Genomic DNA, 22572 nt, shown 5'->3' with positions numbered 1-22572 from the left:
CTGATCCCTTCCAGAAACTCTGTAAAGGTGACCCCGGTGAGGAATCTGCCCTTACCCCAAGACCCAGCTCGTCTTACAGGCACAAACTCAGGCCTTGGCTCTGCTGCGCCCACTGTCCCCTCCTCCACCTTATTCCCCATCTCTGTCCACGGCTGGGGCTGCTGCACCCGGCGCTCACATCTCCCAGGGCCAGGCTGGCTCAGTACCAGGCTTGAGGGCGTGGTAACAACTGCAGATCCTGAGCTCCTGTGCATATCCGTCTGAGGCCACCAGAGGGAGCTGCTGAGTGCTAGAAAATGGGCTAGGACTGGGGCTTCAGGGAACAGAAAGGTGTAGGGTTGAGAAATGAGGTGTGCCCGATGCCTCGGTGTTCCTGAAAAGGTGTCCCAGCGAAGACTTCTGAACAATTGGAGAGTAATGTTTGAGAGCAAATGAACAAAGTTTAGTTTAGTTTAGTCGCTCAGTCGTGTCCGACTCTTTGCGACCCCATGAATCGCAGCACGCCAGGCCTCCCTGTCCATCACCATCTCCTGGAGTTCACTCAGACTCACATCCATCGAGTCAGTGATGCCATCCAGCCATCTCATCTTCGGTCGTCCCCTTCTCCTCCTGCCCCCAATCCCTCCCAGCATCAGAGTCTTTTCCAATAAGTCAACTCTTCTCATGAGGTGGCCAAAGTACTGGAGTTTCAGCTTCAGCATCATTCCTTCCAAAGAAATCCCAGGGCTGATCTCCTTCAGAATGGACTGGTTGGATCTCCTTGCAGTCCAAGGGACTCTCAAGAGTCTTCAACACCACAGTTCAAAAGCATCAATTCTTCGGCGCTCAGCCTTCTTCACAGTCCAACTCTCACATCCATACATGACCACAGGAAAAACCATAGCCTTGACTAGAAGGACCTTAGTTGGCAAAGTAATATCTCTGCTTTTGAATATACTGTCTAGGTTGGTCATAACTTTTCTTCCAAGGAGTAAGTGTCTTTTAATTTCATGGCTGCAGTCACCATCTGCAGTGATTTTGGAGCCCCCCAAAATAAAGTCTGACACTGTGTCCACTGTTTCCCCATCTATTTCCCATGAAGTGATGGGACCAGATGCCATGATCTTCGTTTTCTGAATGTTGAGCTTTAGGCCAACTTTTTCACTCTCCTCTTTCACTTTCATCAAGAGGCTTTTTAGCTCCTCTTCACTTTCTGCCATAAGGGTGGTGTCATCTGCATAATCTGAGGTTATTATTTCTCCCGGCAGTCTTGATTCCAGCTTGTGTTTCTTCCAGTCCAGAGTTTCTCATGATGTACTCTGCATATAAGTTAAATAAGCAGGGTGACAACAGACAGCCTTGATGTACTCCGTTTCCTATTTGGAACCAGTCTCTTGTTCCATGTCCAGTTCTAACTGTTGCTTCCTGACCTGCATACAGATTTCTCAAGAGGCAGGTCAGGTGGTCTGGTATTCCCATCTCTTTCAGAATTTTCCACAGTTTATTGTGATCCACACAGTCAAAGGCTTTGGCATAGTCAAGAAAGCAGAAGTAGATGTTTTTCTGGAACTCTTTTGCTTTTCCCATGATCCAGCAGATGTTGGCAATTTGATCTCTGGTTCCTCTGCCTTTTCTAAAACCAGCTTGAACATCAGGGAGTTCACAGTTCACATATTGCTGAAGCCTGGCTTGGAGAATTTTGAGCATTACTTTACTAGCATGTGAGATGTGTGCAATTGTGCAGTAGTTTGAGCATTCTTTGGCATTGCCTTTCTTTGGGATTGGAATGAAAATGGACCTTTTCCAGTCCTGTGGCCGCTGCTGAGTTTTCCAAATTTGCTGGCATATTGAGTGCAGCACTTTCACAGCATCATCTTTCAGGATTTGAAACAGCTCAACTGGAATTCCATCACCTCCACTAGCTTTGTTCGTAGTGATGCTTTCTAAGGCCCACTTGACAGCTTTAAAGCCATCCTGAATGTGACAGTCATTCTCTGTTTCTATAGTTTTTGCAAATGTGTATTGTTTCATGCAATCATTTTATATCAAGTGATACTGTGCCAAAAAAAAAAAAAAAAGCCATCCAGTATTGTAGATAACTGTGACTGAAGGAAATGCGGGTCACAGAGGGAGATTAAAATAGAGAATGAGAAACTACGTCTTATGAATGTCTAGAGACAGTTTTCACAGGCGCAGAGAGGCAGTCTGTTGGATCTAGTGTTGGCTAAGAATCATTAAAACTTCAGGGCATGGCTTAGAAAAGAGCCCAGGTTTAGAGGTGTGGAAAGTGAAGATTCTTCTGTTAAGGAAACATGGTAAGATGGACTCAACGGCTAATGGCTATGGTAGGGTAGGAGGAGGGGTGATTTCGTTATGTGCCAGAATTTGAACTTGAAATTTTCCAGGACTCTAGTTTATTCTTAGGAACTTACCTCTCCTTGACGAGAAGACACCAATTAAACGTGAACACTGGAACCAGCATTTAGTTCAAAATACATCCATGAATTGCAAGAGGTCTTTACAATATTAATGGGATATTAATGGAAGTCGAAGAAGAAAAAAATCATTTTGGGGGGAGAAACATGCAAAAACTCCTTCCATAACAAAGAATGGGGTGAAAATGAGTAACGACGATCAAAGGAGGTGAAGCTGTATAAAAAAAATAACTCAAGTACCAGAAAATTAGTACTCCTACAAACCCAGGCAGGTAACTCAGGAAGAAAACCATGGCTTCTATGTTGCAGGTCAAGTTCTTTCCAGGGAGATGATACAAGCTATAACCTGTGGCTGGCACTTGATACATCCTTTTAAAATTAATTATTTTAATTGGAGGCTAATTACAATATTGTTTTTTGCCATACATTGACATGAATCAGCCAGGGGTGTACATGTGTCCCCCCCATCCTGGACACCCCACCCACCTCCTTCCTCACCCCATGCCTCTGGGTTGTCCCAGAGCACAGGCTATGAGTGATGCATCTTTTTAAAGCCATTTTTTAGAGCAGCTTTAGGTTTGCAACAAAACTGAGAATGGAGTACAGAGATTTTTCAAATACTTCCTGCCCACCCTACATGCATAGCCTCCCTGATTATCAACACCACTCAGCAGACTATTACATTTTCTATGAAGAATGATCTCCACCGACGCATCATAATCACCTGAAGTACAGTTTATCTTCGAGTTCACTCAACGTATATTCTATGGGTTTTGGACAAACGTATAGTGGCATATATCCATCATTATAACAGCATAAAGAATATTTTAAAATCCTTAATATCTGTGCTCTGCCCCCTGCATTGGGAGCTCCAAGTCTTAGCCGCTGGACCACAGGAGAAGTCCCATGTCTGACTTCAGTGTCTCTAGCGCTCAGTACATAGCAATGTGTATTTGGTGAATGAATAAGTGACTGATAAAAATGAGTTTGATAATCAACTCCTCCCAAGTCACTTTCCTGAGGAAGCCTTCAGTTCACTGGTCCAATGCCTACTATCCACTCAGTTCTTATTTTGACACACATTGTTTCATTTAAATCCTACAACAATGATGCCAGGTAAGCATTATATCCCTATTTTACAGAGAAGGAAACTAGGATTCAGGCTATTGAAGCATCTTGCCCAAGTCAGAATTGCTTAACCAGAAAGGGTTATTGCCACCTTTCCAGGAAGAACAAGATGGTGGTAAGGCATCATCATTGCGCCTGGAGAAGGGGCACAAAGGAGTTGTGTATCCCTAGGGTATTGCTTGTTACCGACCTTAGGGTGCAGTCCCAGAGCGTGGACACACAGTTACTCTGGAATCAAACCTAAGTAAAGTGAAAGTCACTCAGTCGTGTCCCACTCTTGCGACCACTTGGACTGTAGCCCACCAGGCTCCTCTGTCCATGGGATTCTCCGTCTCCAGGCGATCTTCCCGACCCAGGAATCGAACCCGAGTCTCCTTCATTGCAGGCAGATTCTTTACTGACTGAGGTATAAGGGAATCTTTTCCTGGTAACCGGGGATTCCTTGAATCTCCCACCAGGCACAGTTGGGAGAAAGATCTTAATATGCCCCTGTCATCCTTCACAACAAATTTAAGGCGACAGAGTAAGAAAGCTAAGATGCTGTTCCCCTATTCCCCCTCCCCCCCGTTTTTTTGGTCCCTTCCAATCTCCTCCTGGGGCTGGAAGCCCAAGGTGAGCCTTATCACTTCCACTCCTACCCCGTCACCCCCGCCCGCTTCCCGCCCGGCTTCCCCACTGCGGGGTCGCGGGACTTTGCCTACGTTACCTCGCCCTTCAACTCATGGCGCACTTGCAAGCCCAGCCTCCTCCCTTTCTCGACCTGCTTCCCGTGAGCCTCTGCTTCTGGCCCCCAGAGGGCATGCTCCCTACCCAGCAGTCCTTGCGCAGCCCCGCCGAGCGGACAGCCAGGACTCCAAGATGGCGTCAGTCGGTGAGTCTCCGGGTCCATTTAGGGCTACTCGGGTGGAGGCAGGAGTCGGGGTTTGGGGCCCAGTGCCCAGAGTCGCACAGGGAAGAGAGGGACAGAGTGCAGGAGTGCCTCCCCTTCGCGCAGGACCTTCGCCGCGCCCTCACTTGAGGCCTACCGGACCCTCTGTTCAGGGTCCAGCACCGCCCGACCCTCCTCCTCTCGCCCAGCGGTGCCTCCCGGCTGCCCAGAGCCGGCGCCGCTCGGCTGCGGCGGGGAGGGCGACGGCATCCCGGCGACGCGCCTCGGGGCCTGGGAACGCGCGCCTCTGACCACCCTCCTCTCCTCGCTGAGGAATGGCACTCTTATCCATGCTCTGGCAGTTTCTTTGCACCTGAGCCCTCCGTGTTAAGCGGAAACTCAGATTCAGTTTCCAGAGGAGCTATGCATGGGACAGAGCCTGACACCACGGAAGGGTCGACGCTTGAGTGTGTTGAATAGGCTTAGAAAGGTGAAGTGACCTATTCAAGGTCACTAGTGGTGAGTGGGCTGAGGTGGGATTCAAACCTAGGCTACTGGGGTCTTGCGGTAAACGGAGCTTTTAATCACACAAGTGACCGTATGACCATCAGCCTTTTGGATGATGTGCGTGTATAAATCTCTACACTCACCAGACTGTCCGCACTGATTTTTAAAGAAATACTGGAACCACCATATTTTAGCTCTGGACCCTCACAGTAACCTTGTCAGGAGGTCAGTGCCGGGAACGTTGATCCCATTTTAAAGGTGAGGAAAGTAACGGGTCAGAGATGTGGTGTGGCTTGCTTGTGGTCACACTGCATGATAATGGCAGAATTCTGACTCATGGGTCTGTGTCTTCCCTCAGTTTCTATATTCTTAAATCTCAGCCTGGAGACATGAAAAGGGGGTCAAAAAAGATGGTAACGATGCTTTTTTTTCATCTGTAAGAACGGGCATGAGAATATTTATCCAGGGTGGTTGTGTTGTGTAAACAGGACAGCGTGGGAAAAGGAAACCTTGAGTCTTGGTTTCTTATTGTAGCAGAGAGTTGTGGAGAGCCTATGAGGTGCTCGGAACACTGCCTGGGCCACTGTTGAGTGGTGCCATCCGGCTTTCCCTGCGTGACCTTTGGGTGAGGTCATGTCACATCTGGCCCATCAGAGTCACCCAGGTGAAGGGATTGGAGTCCGTGTACTAATGAGCTTTTAGGTGACATCTGTCACCAGAGCATAAAGCCACGAATTCAGTATCAGATAAAGTGATGGGAGTACCAACAGTGATAGATGAGATCTGGGTTGATAGAGTGGCCAATCAGCCGGATTTCCTGTGGCCTATTTTTTGTATGATCTGTGAACCAAGAATAGTTTTTATGTGTTTTAAAATATATTTGTTCAGGGACTTCCCTGGTGGTCCAGTGGTTAAGGCTCTGTGCTGCCATTGTGGGGAAGGGGTGGGGGTGGTGGGGGTTTGGGTTCCATTCCTGGTCAGGGAACTAAGATCTTGCCTGACTTGCAGTGCAGCATATGTGCATAAATAGTTGTTTTTTGTTTTTCCTTTTTTTAAGACTATGTTACAGAGACCTTGTGTGACCTGCAAAACTTTAAACTTTTCACTCTCTGGTCAGATTTAGCACACAGAAGACACTTGTGTCTCTCTGTGTCCCTCCATATAGGTGGACAGTATGCTTTTTGAAGTCATAAAATGAAGTCAGGTAGTCACCTGCCCTCCCAAGAACCTGTGGTCCTTTCTTAACCTTCAGTGAAATTCTGTCATGACCAGGAACTGTGTGTGGGGAACTCTCACCTTCAGACAGCTCACAGACAGGCAGGGAGACAGATAATAATAATTCCTATTTACACAGTACCTGGAGCTCAGTAGCAAGGCAGGTACTATTCCTACTTCATTTTACAGAAGAAGAAACTGAGGCACAAAGAAGGCAGTAACTTGCCTGAGGGCACACAGCTTCAAAGTGGCACTAAACCCGGAATACTTGATGGTAGCGTCTTTTCTGTTCCTCACCACGCTCTACTGGCGTGAGGCAGCCCCTGCAGAGCAGTGTGGCGGGGGCGGGGGGTGGGCGGTATGCGGCCAAGGACTGTGGCCTTTGGGTTCTGCTGAGGGAGAAACTCTTGGAGTGAGTGAGTGTACTTGCATCTCATGAATCTGATGGTCTCTGGGAGTTTTGTGATGGTGCTGTACTTGGCTCTCCTTAAGGCTAATGTGTGTGTATGGCTTTTTTTTTTTTTTCTGTGCTTATACATTTCTTGGTTTTGGTTACAGAAATGCTCTTTTCTTCATAGCACAGATACATAACTCTTGGAGCTATTCTCCATGGGGTTGCAAAGAGAGAGACACAACCGAGTGACTAAACCATTACACAGACATGTGAATATGAAGAAAAATGAACGGTTGGCTTTTTTTCTCCTTTGATGTGCCAAGGCACTTGTCAGCCCCTGAACGAGAATGCAAGACAGTGTGAATGTTTTCATAGTTTGTGTGAATGTGCCATTAAGCCTGATGATGGCCCTTGCCCTTGATAAGAGCTCATGGTGGGATTCCCCCCCGTGAACTCTCAAGGTTAGTCCTTAAGGAGCCCAAGCCTTTCCTTAGATCCTGAAAATGGAGAAGACACCTTGGAATGGTTAAATCCGGCTCCTCTTGGTCATCTTTAAGAAGCAGCGCCCCTTGACTCCTTGCTCTGAAGAGTACGCCTGCCAGATGTTTTAAAGTTGACATCTGGGAAGAGGACAGCAGAGAGGCCATTCCCTCCCTTTATGAGCGTTCACAGGGCCAGCCCCTCTGTTACTCTTAAGCCCAGAGATGAATATAGTATGGCCTCAAACAAGAGCCCTTCCTGTGTCCAAATTCTCACTGGGAAATGGTCTGGGGCCCATGGGGTCTCTGGAATGGCTCTGACCAAGTCATTTGACGTCTGTGCTCTGAGGTGGGATGCTCGAGGTAGGAGTCAGACTGGCTTCAGGAGCGTGGGAACCAGACCTGAGGTCGAGTTGTGCCCCCACGGCCTGCAGGCTCTCTGCCTTTGTTTAGGATTCGCCAACTTCTCTGAGTCAGTTTTCCCCACTCCTCCTTACAAGATAAAGGCATCCATCCTCCATCTCTCTTTCATGGCCCTTAGTTCCCTTTTTATAGTTATTCCTGGCAGGCTGTTATTTAGGATCTTGTTCTGCAATACATAGACTCTGGCTTAAGATAATCTATTTGGTGTGACACGTTTACCCATAGTATTACTTACGTGCAGCCTCTGTTTCGTGATGTTACTGAACGCATCATCACTGAGTGGTTGACGTGACACAGACAGATGCTGTGTGTGTAACCGGGAGACCCTCTCACTGGGTGTGCTTTTGTGTTGCCCTTTTCAGTGCCCCTGAAGGAGAAGAAGCTCCTGGAAGTCAAACTAGGGGAGCTGCCAAGCTGGATACTGATGCGGGATTTCACCCCTTCAGGCATCGCTGGAGCATTTCAAAGAGGTCAGAGCCTTATGGGCATGTGTAAATAAGAGCAAGCCTCTGGGTCTTCAGGTCTTTTTTTCACCCTGAATTAACTTGGCCAGTTTTAGGCCTGTAAGTTATGTAGAGGACAGAGATTGTTAGGCCTCGAATTTCCATGTTTGATGGGTCCTGTGAAAGGCTGGCTCCTTTCTTGACAGGAGAAAACATATCTCCTGTCTGGAATGTGTGCCACTGCCTCTGTGTTAAAGAAATGTCATTAAGCCTTAAGAGGAAAATGAGCTGGAAGCACAGGGGACTCTAGTCTGCGATGCTCGTCTCCCTGCGAGCCCAGACTGGCAGGATGGGCATCTGAAACGGTCTGTCTCTCGGGTCTGTCCTTTCACAGTGCGTGACCAGGCAGATCAGTCCTGTCATGTCATGGGACCTGTGTGGTCGCCAGCCCCCCGGGGGGTGGGCCGAGGGCTCATTGCTTTCCTTTCTGATTCTGACCACCCTCTGCTGTCTCTTGCGTGCTGTTTCCTCCTGCGCTGAGGCCTGTCCTCAGCTTTGCCCTCTCCCGTTAGAACGTGTCCTCAGGAGTGGCCCCCCCGACCCCGTTCGCAGGTTACTATCGGTATTACAACAAGTACGTGAACGTGAAGAAAGGGAGCGTCGCGGGGCTCTCGATGGTGCTGGCGGCCTACGTGTTTTTCAACTACTGCCGCTGTTACAAGGAGCTCAGTGAGTCTCTTCTGGATTGCTTTGCCTCTGGTGGGGTCTCCCCTGACAGGGTGGGATTGGTTCACCGTCTCATTTAGAAGTCACCCCACAGACAGCTGAAGAATTGGAGGGACCTACCAGAATATGGCATGTTTTAAGGGAGAAAACTGTGGCAAAGAGAGAGTCAGGAAAAGTAAGGTGAACGTGAGGTGAAAACATTTAGGCAGCCTTCTGTCAGATACTGCAGGCTCTGCCAGAGGTTGGTGGGAATCTTGGTTTCATCTTCCTAGCAGCCAGTGTGCAGAGGGCAGTGGGTTGCAGGCTGCAGTCCGCTATCTGGGCTCTGGTGAAGCGTGGCGTCTCCCATCCTGAGATCTGAGAAGTCTTATCTGGTGGGAGGCCAGGAAGTGTTGGCAGTGGCCACTGACTGGGTTTCATGGACGGTGTGCAGCCTGGGGCATCCCGAGCAGTGCTGGCCCTGAGGGTGGGCGCATGGGTGGTTTTTCTGAGCGGGAGTGCCTTCAGGGGGCAGATGAGCTCCTGATTCAAGCAGGCTGTAGGGCGTCTCCTGAAAGTTCTCAGGAGGGCTTCGTGCAGTTTTGCCCACTGCCCTCCCTGTCGCCTTGTGCTTTCTCCACACCTGAGAAGAACTCTCTACCATTTTGCCTTTTTGACTCCAGAGCACGAGCGACTCCGCAAGTACCACTGAAAAGGGCGCACTCTGCATTCCTGACCACCACCTTTGCTGGCGCCCCCGAATCCTTTCACATCCTAATGGAGAATTAACATCCAATAAAAAATGACTGGTACTTGGACTGCCTCACTGGCTCAGCCAATTGCCTCCCCTGAAGCTCCTGCTACACAAGCTGGGGTGGGGTGATTGTACAGCTTCCAGAGGGGGCTGGCAAGGCAGCCCAGGACTTTGAACCTTGAGCTTCAGGATCTTGCTCCAGTGTCCTGGAGGTCACCTCGTGCCCAGTCAACAGTGCTAAGGTGCTTTCCTTCTTTCTGCCTCACTTTTGGTCTTTTGTCAGCTGGCAGACTCAGTCTAAGGCAGATGCCCTAGTTCCTAAGAATGTTCTCCCCTCCGCCATCTTTCTGCACCATCCTGGGCTATAGGGGTCTTAGGGAACCAGGCGTGTGGGCCCATCTGGTCCTGGTGAGTAGCCTCACTTGCAGGAAGGTCAGCGGGATGACACAGGTGGGAAGGGAAAGCAGAAGGCCCGACAGGAGCTCAGGCTGCTGTGCCCAGCAGCCTCTTCCTTACACTCTACCAGAGATAAAGTGACATCAAGGTCAGAATCCGTTTCTTACTAAGGGGTGCGTAGTGAGCATACACACATGGGGAATATCAAGGATGAGATGCTGTGGCTGATCACCTCCTGCAAGATCTGAAGTTGAAAGAACCAGTCTCCTAACACCTGAGACGAGGGACACCTGCCAGGCGACTGTGTCCATGACCAGGCTTCCAGGATGCTACCCCAACGCCCCAGCATCACTTCCTGTCATGTGATTACTTTCACTAAAGGGAAAAGGGAGCACCAACGTCAAAGCTTATGCAGCCAGCAACAAGAACCTTCTCCTTGTCATGGAGTCCCTGAAGTAATGAGACACAGCTTACAAAACAAGCTTTAATCAACTGCATAAAAATGGTTCCTGTAATTGAACTCGAACAGGCCCATTTGCCCTGCAGGCTGCAGGCGCCAGTTTCACATTTCCAGGCTCAGAGCCAGTGCCTCTCCTCTGGGCCCAAGGTATCCGACAGTACAGATGCTCGACGGCGCGGGAGGTAGGTCCACAGGTGAACTGCGTGTCTGGAAAGGCTGGCGGCCCCAGCTTAAGGTACACCATCAACAGGCAGGTACCCCAAGATGCGCACAGAGGACAGGGCATCACGCACGACAGCCTTGGCCCTGCACCCCTCCTCAACCATGGCCACCAGGGAGCAGGGCCCGGCTGAGGTGGCGAGCACACTGGAGCTTGCCCTGAAGGGCCGGCTTATCCAAACCCCGCCAACAGATACAGCCTCTGATGCGGCAGGACAGGGAGGAAGCGGGCGTGACCCGGCTGCAGCTTGTTTACGGAGGCCCAAGGGGAAGGGCTGCCCGCGGTACCCAACTGCTGTAAGCACAAGGCCTTTCCTGCAGCTTCCTCCCTCCCGAGGGTGGTGTGCAGGGCCCCAGACAGGAGGCTTTGATACCTCGACAGACATGAGGCCAACCCGAGGGGCCGGACTGGAACACACGTCCCCCTTTTAAAAAGAGATTACAGCAAAACGATAGGGATGCTGACAAGATGTAGCCCCTAAGAATAAAACCCAGCGTGCCTGCCTGCCGGCTCCAGCCAGAGCTGCACCAACGCTGGCATGCAACAGTTAAACGCACACTCCCAGGAATGGCCCAGAGCAGCCCCCAGCACGGGGCCCCCAGGCTGCTCTGAGCCGGCTCCAGCTGCTGTCACTGTCCGCTGAGAAAGGCCAGGTGCCCTTTGGTGCATCTGTTGGCGTAGTGTCCTTTTTCACCACACTGGGAACGCGGGGAGGGAACAAATAGAAACGCTGCTTCAGATGCAGTTCTCAACTGAGGCAGCACCCCACCAAGCGCCAGGCTGAGGACGGGGACGCCGCAAGTCTGGCGCTTGGTGGGGAAAGGGACTTCCAGAAGGCCAAGCGGCCCAGGGACCACAGGCGTAAGCAAGCACGTGGCCACAGCGGCCTCCAGTGTTTGGGTTCAGGAGCAAAGCCCACGGCACCAGAGCACCCCACCTGAGCAGGGGCCGAGCCCCTCTGCACTTGGCCAGCCACTCACCTCTGAGGCACAGTTCTGGGGCTCCTGGGGACAGGGAGGCGGCAGCGTGGGAGAAGCCCCCAGGCTCCTCCCCTAACTCAGGGACTCACTGCGTGGACAGAGGGTGGGCTGCACCCAAAGGGCTCTCCCTCCTGTCTGCTGCATACTTGTCTAAGCTACCCCTGGGCCAGGTTTGCTCAAGGGATCAGAGAGACGGGAAATTTGATTAGACTTGGGTCAACAGATCTGGTAGAATATCCTTAAAAACCTAGCCCTGAGCCTGGCTTCCTGTCCCTGCTGCTGCTGATTCAAGACCCTTCCTTAGTTTCTCTTCATTCTCATTACTCCTCAGAGAGCAGAAGGGGATTATAAGGAAGGAAAAGGCAGCCTCAACCACTAAACAAGGGGTCGGGAGACAGGTAGGGGCACCCACCCTACACCAGCCCCCCAGTGCCCTCTCAGTCCTCACTTCCTCGGTCTGGGGCTTTGGCCTGTTCTATCCCCTGACCCCACAGTCCCCAAGTTCTCAAGCCTGTCTAATCTGCAGGTGTTAAGTCGTGTGCACGAGTGGCCTGTATAGCTGCCAGCTGGGCCTTTGGTAGACATGGTAACCAGAGGGAGGAACTGAGCACCTCTGCTTACAGCACCTGGCACGTCTACTGGCCTCCAGGATTCCCGAGGTGGCTTTAATATCAACTGTGCCCGCGGCAGGAAGGGGTGGTTAGGTTTGTCCCCTAGCCCCGTCTTTTTACGGAAGCTGGCTCCTCAGAGGCCCTGCTGATGAGTCCTGGAGGGGCAAGGTGACAGCGCGGCTGACCCAGGACGCCTGAGGCTCCTCACTGTACTTGAGAACTGCCTGGTCGGAAGCCATCTGACAACCTCCCCCCTCCCCTCCACTCACCTGCTTCCACAGCCCCCTTTCCACATTCTCACCAGTCAGGGCTCAAGCTCATGAATTTGTGAGGCCTTCCCTACACACGTGGGCACTCCTAACTTTGGTGTCTGGGCACCTGCCTGCCCCTCCTTCAGAACGAGACCCCTCCTGGGAAGGAGCGACGGCAGAGGAGGTGCTCAGTGAGTGTCTGATGGCCATAGTGACTCAGCCCTTCCTGAAGGCAAGTTCCAGAAACAATATAAGCGTATAGTTTTTGACTCGGCCCTTCTACTTGTGGGTGCTCCAGACACCAGACGAGAGCTCACCCATGTCAGTCAGGCTCAGTGCTGTTTTTAGCAGCGAAAACTAAAACTACCAACAGAGAACTGGTAAAATTACGCAGCCAGTGAAATACACTGGAGTAATTATCATGACAGACTCAGAATGTAAGGTAAAAGGGATCAGAGGACATTGCACCCGAGGGCCCTATTTACATTAAAAGCTGCCCTGTCCCTGTGCTGCTGTGAGGAAGTTCAGACGAGCATGTCTCCAACTGGAGCTCCTGTAGGAGCTGCGAGTGCGGAGGGCACAGCAAACAGCGTGGCGGCGAATGGCCAAGGCCGGTGGCTGCCCTCAGGAAAGGCGGGGTAAAGGGCAGCACCCCCTGTGCGCCCCCACTCTTCTGCACCTCCTGGAAGTCTTCACAAGAAGCCTGTACTAATGCCGTCTTCCGTCTAACCCCCCGTCTGAAGCCTCCGTGAACCTAGTTCTGTTGGCCGTTCCTGCCGACTCACTCGCCGGTGCTTGTTGCCTCCTATACTTTCAGTCACGAGCTCTCTTCTGGGGAAACCTCATTGTGGGAATTCTGTGTCGGCTGGGTTGAGTTATAAATATCTCGAAGCTACGTTACCAGGGGGCTGTTTTAAATTAGAAAACCCGGCCTGTGGCTTTTCGGCCCTCACCAAGGCTCAAACTCAAGGAGGAAGGGCTTGCCCACCAGTGACGACCAACTCTGAAAGGATTCCCCCCGCCCCACTTTCCACCCAGAGCCAAGAGTGAGACCAGTTTTCTAGTAAGTTTTTTTAAAAAAGCGTGCCCTTCCCCTGAACATCCCACTGTGTGTCCTAATCTGACTCCTCACCAGGCAGATCTAACGCTCTGCCCCTTTCCCTCGGGTGCGCCACGGGTGTGAGGACCCCGCCTCCCCCAGAGGTTCAGGGCTCACTCCGTTCCTGGGCTCTGGAAGATTGCCATCCCTTTCTTGCGTGCGCAATCTGTTCACTCAACAGCAGGGGTTTAGTTGTTAACCTGGCCTTAGTGTGTCGTGGAAGTGGCATGGTCTAGCTCACCGGAGTGGCCCCGTTTTTCTCTTCCAATTAGCAAAAACAAAGATGTCTTCATTCTTCAACATGAGCTAACTCTCTGGGGAAGGAGGGGATGGCGTGGCCTGTGGAAGACGCCCCCGCCGGCCCCAGGACTCACCTTGTAGCACGTGACCTGCTCCAGTGGCCGGGGTCCTCGGCTGCCGGCGCTGCTGTTTTGACTCTGCATGACCCCGATGACCTGCGGGGTTCTCTGCTGGTTGGGAGAAGAGTTCTGACTCGTTAACTGGATCAAGGAGGACGACCTTTGTAATGGCGGATTGTTACTTTGCTGGAAAGAGTTACACAACACGGTTTTACTGCGGAAAACGCGTGCAGGCAGACTACCGATGGGGAGAGGAGAAAAGAGGGCGGGCCTCCTCCCGCACGACCGCGGCCACGGCCAGCGCAAGAAGGGCTTCCGCGGTGCCCCGCTCGGGAGAGCAGGCAGGAAAGAAACGCCTGGCGACGACGGCAGGAGCCGCTGCCCGAAAACACCATGCAGACACACAGAAACGAAAAATAAAAGTGGAAACAAAACACCAGAGAGACAGGCGGCCTCCGGGGTGGCGGGGCGAGGGCATGAGCAGGCCTTACTTTTGTTTGTGAGGTTCTAGCTTCAGGTCAGGATGAACGCTTGGTTCAGCCAGCTGTTTAGAGCCTACACGGCGGGCAACAGTCACAGAAAAGAGTCGGAGGCTGACATGCTGACCTGCGGTCTAGGGGCTGAGAGGGCCCTCTGCTAGGGAGCAAGGGGACGGGGCGCCTTGGTGGGGCCTGGACAGCATGGCCACTGCCCGACCCAGTGGGACCCTGCCTCTGGGCCCATCAGCGCAGGAGCCCTGAGCTGGGAACTGGGAACGCCCGGCTCTGCTGGTTTATCCCACACCCGCGGGAGGGTGGGGATCAGGGTGGTGAGGGTGGCAGCATCCCCTCCAAGCTGCTCGACCTCCAGCACAGACAGAGGGCCAGGCCGGGCCCCGACAGCAGGCTCAGAGTCCAGCCAGGTGAGAGGTGAGGCTTGGGCAGCTCATCGGCCCGCTGAGACCCTGCCGGGGACACCCACTTGGCCTTCCTCTGGGACCCATCCACCGCCGGTAACCAAACCCAAAGTGCCCTTGGTTTGGGGGGCACTGCCGCAGATTCCCATGCGTTCAGGGCAGTTCCCTCTCCTTTGCTCGAGGGAAATGGCCCACTGCGGGGTGGGAGTTGGGCCCCCTCACCTAGGAGACTGGAGCCAGCTGGTCCCTCAGCCTCTGTGCCCAGCATCCCTTCCCACGTTCAGGCCCGGCCAGAGAACCAGGCAGCCTTGCTTCTGCTCCCAGGTCTGCTCCCGCCCCGCTGGGCCCCTCGGGCAAGTCTCATTGTGGAGGGAAGGGCCTGCAGCCAGCGTGGCAGACATGGGGTGCCCAGGCCGCTCCCAGGCCCGCAGGCGAGACGGGAAGAGGAACCCCGCGGGCGTCTGGCTGCAGCAGGCCGCCCTCCACCTCAAGAAGGTGCCGGCCGCTCTGCCCCCTTGGAGCTTCTGCTGGAACCCGGGTGACTCCCCTCTGCTCCGGCCCCCGCCCCCACCTTCCTCTCGCGGTCTCCCGCCGGCTCTCCGGCAGACCCCACGCTGGGGCAGGCAGTGAGTGCGCTGCGGCCAGGGCGCTGCCAGGCCCCGCAGCACCGCGGGCCCGGGGCACGGTACCTTTGTGGGTGGTTGCGTCTGCTGCGGTAGCGGGGGCTGCTCAGTGGTTCCCATCGGCAGTTCAAATCGAGGGCTGGCCACGAGAGGAGAAGAGGAGTTGAGAGAGGAGCCAGGCAGGCGGGCTCCCAAATTCTGGCCCCAGAAAAATCCCAGCCGGCCTCTCGTTGAGCCCAGGGCCACACGAGCTACCTGGACGGAGGGAGGGGGCTGGCACTCAGCTCTGCCGGGCCTCGGGACGGATCTGAGGCGTCTGGACTCAGATCCAGCTCTGCCTACACCTAGCTGTGTGCCCCGGTGAGCGGTGCTGAGAGAGAGGAGGGAAACACGGCTGGCGGGCACAGAGGCCCTCCCAGCACACACCCTGCGCTGCAGGGACGGCGTTAGACCTCTGCCCAGAGTCCTGGTGGACATGACCCCCACCCCCCTGCCCACACAGAGGAACCCCTGGGTCACCTGTAGGCTCCCGGCCTTGCATCTCGGGACGAGGACCAAGTCAGCAGCACCCGCCACCTGCCCACCACGTGGCAGTGAGCAGGACATGGCTGCCATGTGGGTGTCAGCAGTGTGGACGGAGGCAGTGAGGGGTGGGGGTGGGCTGACACTACTCTGGGTCCCAGTGCCGCCACCCACGACCACCCAAAGTGACAGATGGGCCCTGAGGCCCAGGGGAGGGGCGCTGGGCCCTGCTGGCAGGAGGACTGGGCTCTAGAGGCCACAGACCTGCCTCTGACCAAGCGCCCCCTCCTGTCCCCACCTGCCCCTGGCCAGTGGCGGGGCTCGGAGCCTCCATGTTCCCATGTGTGAAATGGGGACCTTCTTTCACACGAGGGTCTATGAACCCGTGTCCAGAGAAGTCTAAGCCCAGTGCCTTCATGCAGAAGGCCCTGCTGGAAACTGAAGTTCCTTCCTTGAGGGCACAGGTTCTTGGCTTGAGGTCATGTGTGTCTTGAGTTTTTCTGGAGTACGGGGACCAGAGTTTTTATCTGAGGCCAAGATGGACTGTGACCCAGTAAAGGTCAAACCCTGGTTTAGGCAGAGCCACCTCCCAGCTCAGAAGCAGCAGTGGCCCCTCCCCAGACCCGGTGATGACACTGCCCAGTGGTCAAAGCCCAGGTGGGCCCAGGAGAGACACGGGGGCACAGGGCCTGGTACTCACTGCATGAATTTACACGAGGGCCCCTCCGGGCAGAATCCCACGAGGTAATTGACACAGATGACTCTCCGCGTGTGCCGGTGCCTGCACAGGGGGCCTGCAGAGCAGAGCACAGGGCCACTCAGACCATCCCCTCTGCCGGTCAGAGCCCTGCCCACACCACCACCCGGGGGTCAGAGTGCAAAAATGGCTTCAGATGCTGGCTCTGCCTCGTGTTCAGCAGGGCCGGCGGGCAGGACACACAGCGTCTCAAACACTAGTCTCCTGGTCAGAAATCCAGGTAAGGATGCGGTCCAGGGGCACCTGGCCTGGGGAGGGACTTGAGGGTGTGACAAAGCCTCACCAGCTCCCAAATGCCTAATACAATGTTTGTAGGAACAGGCAGGACGTGGGCAGGGTCGGGGAGGACGGTCCTCTGGCCGGGGGCCCTGCCACCCCATACCTACCGTGCTTGCAGAAGCCGCGGTCATACCACGGGCAGTCCTTGATCTTGGACTCGGGGTCGATGTGCAGGAACGGGCACTCCTTGTTGCTGCACTCCCCTGCGGGGACCAGACAGGGGTGGGTCTGGGGGGAGCTGGACCCAGACCCACCCCTGATTCTCCGGAGGCCGGGGCTGCAGGACAGCAGGGAGGGCCAGGGGTTCCAGTGCCCTGTCCCGGCCCAGCGAGCCCTGAGACCCAGGGCAGTGTGTCTCAGAGCCTCAGTCACCTGGCCTGTACCTGGGCTGGGACGGTCCTTCCCCCTCAGTCTGTGCTGCCTCGAGGGTCACAGACGCTAGGATACACCTCGTCAAACAGCTCCCGGCTCCACCCCTCACCCAGAGGAGGTGTCCTGGGCATTGTGGGGGGTCCAGATGTGCAAACCCACCAGCTGAGACCAGCTGAGACCAGCAGGAAATCACCGGTCTGCTTTGATGCGTTCTTCAAGTTGGGACAGGGAGAAGGTCTGAGGACTGCCTCTCAGGACAACAGTAGGGAAGCTCTGGGAACTCACAGCTGGGGCCCTATGGTTGCAGTTTAGTCGCTCAGTCGTGTCCAACTCTCTGTGACCCTGTGGGAGCCTGCCAGGCTCCTCTGTCCATGGGATTTCCCAGGCAAGGATTCTGGATTGATTCCCATCCAGGAATCAAACCAGCTTATATTGCCTCTACAAAAAAAGCTACAACTATCATTAACAAGCCAGCAGGCCTACCTGTCGGGCTGCTGAAAGAATTAAGTCTCCTCAGACAACAGTGCACAGCAGGCTTCCAGCCCCCTGCCTGAGGCTAGCAGTTCCCCGGCCAGAGCCCAGCCTCGTCCTGACCAACAGGGCTTCCTCCTGGGCAGCCTCGTCCAGGGCAGAGCCGGGAGTCTAGTTGCGTTGGGGAGCACACCAGCTCCACTGAGCCCTGACTAAGCCCTACCACCCTGGCTTCTCCACACAGCTCACTCAGCTCGGCGGCGGCCACTGTCCCTTGAGCAGGGACAGAGGCAATCTCCGTTTCTCATGAAAAGAGGAGGGCTTCCTGCCACCAGAAGACAGCGCCCCCCACCGGCTACTCTTAAGAAGTATTTTAAGGAGATCAGTCCTGAGTGTTCATCGGAAGGACTGAGGTTGAAGCTGAAACTCCAATACTTTGGCCACCTGATGCGAAGAGGTGACTCATTGGAAAAGACCCTGATGCTGGGAATGATTGAGGGCAGGAGGAGAAGGGGACGACAGAGGATGAGATGGCTGGATGGCATCACCGACTCAATGGACATGAGTTTGGGTAAACTCTGGGAGTTGGTGATGGACAGGGAGGCCTGGCGTGCTGCAACTCATTGGGTTGCAGAGAGTCGGACATGACTGAGCGACTGAACTGAACGACTGAACTGAACTGAGGACAGACCAGCTCCTACCTGGGATCACACTTCTAGAGAGAAGGCCTCTAGTCACCACTCCGGCAGCAACGGCTGACTAAGGGAGAAGGTTCACTGGGGCAGAAACAAGGCCCCCAGCCAGCTGCCCTGCTCCTGTGCCCACCGTGAGACCCGGATCTGCCTTAACCTCCCAAAGTACCCGCAAGCACTCAGAAAATGGAAGCACTACAGAGACGTGGGGGCCATGAGAGAATCACCCTAAGTTCCCACAACTAAAGGGCCCACTGAGGCCGGCAGGCACCGTGGGTGCCAGAGCAGCGGCGCACACCCCGAGTCTCGTGCATGCGGAGCCTCGGGGGCTCCCCACCCCCACTCCGGGGAGCCAGGCTGGCAGGCCGGCCCCACGCCTCACCGAACTTGGAGTAGAAGTAGCACTCGGGCATCTTGGTCATGTCGTACTCGTGCAGGAACTCGCACTGGTCCCCCTTCTTGCACAGCCCCCGCAGCCAGTGTTTGCACACCACCGTCTTCTCACCACTGATGTGGCGGAACGGGCACATGCCCCCTGCCGGGGAAGATGGGTGTGAAGACCCGCTGCCCCCGCGAGCCGTGTGTCCTGGAACGTGGCAGCTGCCCCAGCAGAAGGCAGTGTGATCTCAGGCTGCACGTGAGCACACGCTTCAGGTTTTAATAGTTGTGGATTTTACTGTAACGTGTCTTGGGAAAATCTAAAACATCCCATCGAGGTATCACAGGTATTTCTGTAAGACGGAAACTTAAGAAGCCTAAGGGAGGTGGGGAGAAGGGGGGCATTTTTCTTAATTTAAAGAAGAGTTCTGGTAATATGAAGACACGTCAACATTTGTAGGAGCAGTGAAAGACTGGGGATGGGGAAACACACCTAGGGACACCGTGAAGCTGCAGAAAGCAGGGCGAACCAGGGATCCGAGAGCCTGTGGACCTGCCCAGGGACAGGGTGGTGGAGGACACCTCGTGGGGATGTAGGGAGGGTCTCTTACCTTTGCCACAGGCAGCTTTCAAAAAGAATTCGCAGACAGCAGCCCCTGACTCTGGAGAAAGAATGAGAGGTGTCAAACAGGGCGAGGTGTGACATCTGAACACAGGGGTGGGGACCCTTCTGGCCTTTAACCCACAGAGGAGTCAAGGTACAGGAAACAGAAACCCAGTCAAGCAAGGAGAAAAGCTCCCCACTGTGACATCCAGGACCTCCTATAAACAAAACGCTTTCCAGGAATCAGAAGTGGATGGGAGAAGGAAGGACAGAGCACAAGGTCACAGAGATTAATTACCCCCTGCCCAGACCTTCCAGAGGGCTGATTCAGGGGCTCCTTAACCTGGGGGCAGAAGGATGGAATGATCTCCTAAGAAGAACAAGCCAATGGGGACTCCCAGGAGGAACTTGACCCACAGAAGAGGTGGGTGCCTCGGAGATGCTATTCTGGAGGGAAGAGCGTCACTGAAGACACCAGAGCAGTACTGCTTTTGGTATGCAATGCCAACATGGAATAGTTAAAGGAGCACGGACTTCCGCTCCCACAGATGCAGCGGGTTCAGGTGAGGGGAGCAGGAGAATAAAAGCTGAGTGCTGAGAAGCCAGTGGGGTCCAGTGCTGTCCCAAGGAGCCTGAGAATTCGCCTGCCATGGCCACCAGAATAAACCGTCTGTGGCTTCTCAGCTTTCTATCAACAGGCATTTTAGGAAACCCCACCGATACTATCTCTAAAGACCACTTGCATGCCTCTGCTTGCTAACTTGCAAGAGACTCGTTGGCTTCTTGGAAGCAGGCAGATTTTGCTAGGACAGATTTAAGGTTACAACAGTAAGAGTCACAGGGGTGTCACTTGTTTGCATTTCAAGAAAGTCTGAGAAGTCTTAATACATTAGAAAAGTACCATTTAAGAGTATTTCTGGGCCTTCATCCTTTACAGAGGTTAAGTTTGTTTCATTCCTTAAAGTCCACTGTCCTGGGGGTCACGTTTTAGGCAGACAGGATAAAGGAGTTTGCCTTCAGGACAGAATGGATATATCCACTTCACATCAAGATGGGAATGGGGACTTCCCTGGTGGTCCAGTAGTTAAGAATCCACCACCTTGCAATACAGGGGACAAAGGTTCGATCCCTGGTCAGAAAACTAAGATCCCACATGCCCCAGAGAAACTAGGCCCGTGCTCTGGAGCGAGAGAGCTGCAATGAGGATTCTGCTTGCCACAACTAGACCCGACACAGCTAGGTAATATTAAAAAAAAAAAAAAAAGACAGAATGAGGTGTAGGGATGAGAGAGAAAGGGCCGTGGCCTCCCTGGACTCTAACATACTGACCGTGATGCTGGGCAGGCGGCGCGAGTGCTGAGGGCGCTTCCCAAGGTGGAGGCAGTACCTGTGGCCAGGTGTGTCCTGGACCTTCTCTAAAAACAGGTTTGTTCTCACCTCTGCACCTGCCCTCACAGAGTCAAGTATCTGCTTCCAAGCTGAAGCGGGGCGGGAGGGAGAGAGCTGCCCTGCATGGAGGAGGATGGCCTCCAGCTAGTGCCATTGGCCCAGGAAAAGGCCACATGTGTGAGTGAATGTACAAACATGAAGCGATCACGTGCATGGACAAGTGTGTTTAAGAGTATCTGAACGTGAGCAGCAGTTTATAAGCTGTGTACAGTGGAGACAGTGTAAAGTAAGGCTGTTTGGATTATGTCTCTGGAGTGTGAGCATTATCTCACATGGAAGTGTGGCCTCTTGAAGGGAATGAGGCTGCAGGCAGACTCGACCAGCCCAGGCACAGGCGGAAGAACGGGGGCCTGTGGCCCATGTCCTCTGGCAGTTACGGGAGACAGCCCAGGAACTGCAGGTGGAAAGATCAAAAGCCCTGCTTAGCTCACCTGGCTCCATCTGGAGCTCAGTGGTCTTTGGCAAGTCCTTTTCCCTAACCCAGGCCTCAGCTGGCCCATCTGTGGCTTGAATTCAATGATCTTTAAGAGCCCTCTGAGATGTAATGTTATAGCATTAGATTTCAAGTACGTCTGGAAAGGAGAAAGGAAACTGCTAGACCTCTCAAGGAATTCCCTGGTGGTCCAGTGACTAGGACTCCCCGCTTTCACTGCCGTGGCCGTGGCTCAATCCCTGGTAGGGGACCAAGATCCTAGCAAGCCCAGTGGGGTGACCAAACTAAATAAAAGTCAAGTGCTAGACATCCCGCCTGAGTTGGGGGTGGGACGGGGGAAGCCAGGATTCACCGTGTGATGCGGGCGAGTGAAGTGAAGGGAACTTAAGTAGCTGCCTGGGTGGATTAAAGACCCAGAGGTGGGGTCCAGAGAAACACTGAGGGATGGGCTCCCAGGAGCGCGAGTCCTAGGAGAAAAATGGAGCTTGAGAGTCCTCAAGGTAGTTACGGGAGACAGCCCGGGAACTGTGGATGGAAAGAGTCTCTGTACGGGGTCTCCTACAGAGAAGGGGAGGTGGGTCCTTCCCGCAGCAAGACTCCTCCAACGGCCCAGTTTTGACGAAAGCAAGAAGAGGGCGCTCAAAGTGGGGCTGGAGGTGGGAAAACGGGCTATCTTAGTACGTCTCTGTAGCTGGGGAGTGTGTGCCAGTGGGGGCAGGATTTCCAAATCAGAATACCCGCCTTCTTTCAAGAGTTATTCGAACTGCCCGACGTCGCCCTGCCTTTCTGAAGCCTGAGTTAGAAAAGCCCCCGGGAACGGGGGGGCTCCCTAGTCAAAATAACGACGGGAGGGGGAGTAGTCCCAAAATCGGGGGAAAAGGAGTCCCAGGACAGAAAGGGAGGAGCTCCCGGGCGGAGGGAGAAGGCGTCCGGGAACCAGAGGGGGGAGGTCCCGGAGCTGAGTGGGTCGCGCCCCTCGCCCGCCCTCCCCGACCCCGCGCTCACTGTCCATGCCGGGGAAGGGCAGCGGCTGCGCCCCGAGCTGCTGCTCCACGGCGATCTCCAAGTCGAACTTGATGTGGTCCACGCTGGCGATGATTTCCTGCATGGTGGCGGCGACAGCCACACCGGCCCCGCTCCCGCTCAGGTCCCCGGCCGCCCTCACACCTCTACCCGCCACCGGCTGAGCGGCACAGGCGCCCCGCAGCCTCGCCTCTCTTCGCTTCGCCTCGCCTCGCAGCCGCCGCCGCCGCCGCCGAAGCCGCCGCCGCCGCCGCCCGAGGGATGCCGGGAGCTCCTGGAGCCCGCGCCGGTCCTTTTCGCCTGTTCAGGCCCGGCCAATGGAGCGCAGAGTGCGGGCCGCTCCGCTAGGCTCGACTAGCCGCTCGCCG

At 54.4% G+C, this 22572-nt stretch overlaps 2 protein-coding genes across 6 annotated transcripts; one reads left to right on the top strand and one right to left on the bottom strand.

The window, feature by feature from the left end:
* Positions 1-4373: 4373 nt before the first annotated feature.
* ATP5MF (ATP synthase membrane subunit f) lies at positions 4374-9848 on the top strand. Of its 4 annotated transcripts, none has more exons than XM_068969537.1 (4): positions 4374-4413; positions 7791-7898; positions 8484-8600; positions 9260-9726. In XM_068969537.1, exons 1-4 carry the CDS (start codon positions 4401-4403, stop codon positions 9286-9288), a joined length of 267 nt encoding a protein of 88 aa, XP_068825638.1. In that variant the 5' UTR covers positions 4374-4400; the 3' UTR covers positions 9289-9726. The 4 variants fall into 4 exon arrangements, with proteins under 4 accessions (XP_068825638.1, XP_068825640.1, XP_068825639.1 ...); XM_068969538.1 differs by having other exon boundaries at positions 4401-4425; positions 9260-9733; XM_068969539.1 differs by lacking the exon at positions 8484-8600 and having other exon boundaries at positions 9260-9848.
* A 529-nt stretch (positions 9849-10377) lies between these two features.
* Positions 10378-22425, bottom strand: CPSF4 (cleavage and polyadenylation specific factor 4). 2 transcript variants are annotated; one of them, XM_068969528.1, is made up of 8 exons: positions 22187-22425; positions 19307-19357; positions 18700-18852; positions 16890-16985; positions 16447-16540; positions 15291-15363; positions 13722-13817; positions 10378-11104 (listed from the first exon to the last, which is right to left on the bottom strand). In XM_068969528.1, exons 1-8 carry the CDS (start codon positions 22287-22289, stop codon positions 11036-11038), a joined length of 735 nt encoding a protein of 244 aa, XP_068825629.1. In that variant the 5' UTR covers positions 22290-22425; the 3' UTR covers positions 10378-11035. The 2 variants fall into 2 exon arrangements, with proteins under 2 accessions (XP_068825629.1, XP_068825630.1); XM_068969529.1 differs by having other exon boundaries at positions 13722-13814.
* Between the last annotated feature and the right edge of the window lie 147 nt (positions 22426-22572).

This window comes from Capricornis sumatraensis, chromosome 3 (genome assembly GCF_032405125.1).
Source record: "Capricornis sumatraensis isolate serow.1 chromosome 3, serow.2, whole genome shotgun sequence".
In the NCBI taxonomy this organism is placed as follows: Eukaryota; Metazoa; Chordata; class Mammalia; order Artiodactyla; family Bovidae; genus Capricornis; species Capricornis sumatraensis.
Note: the sequence above shows the minus strand (reverse complement) of the source record. Positions and strands in the feature narration are given on the sequence as shown.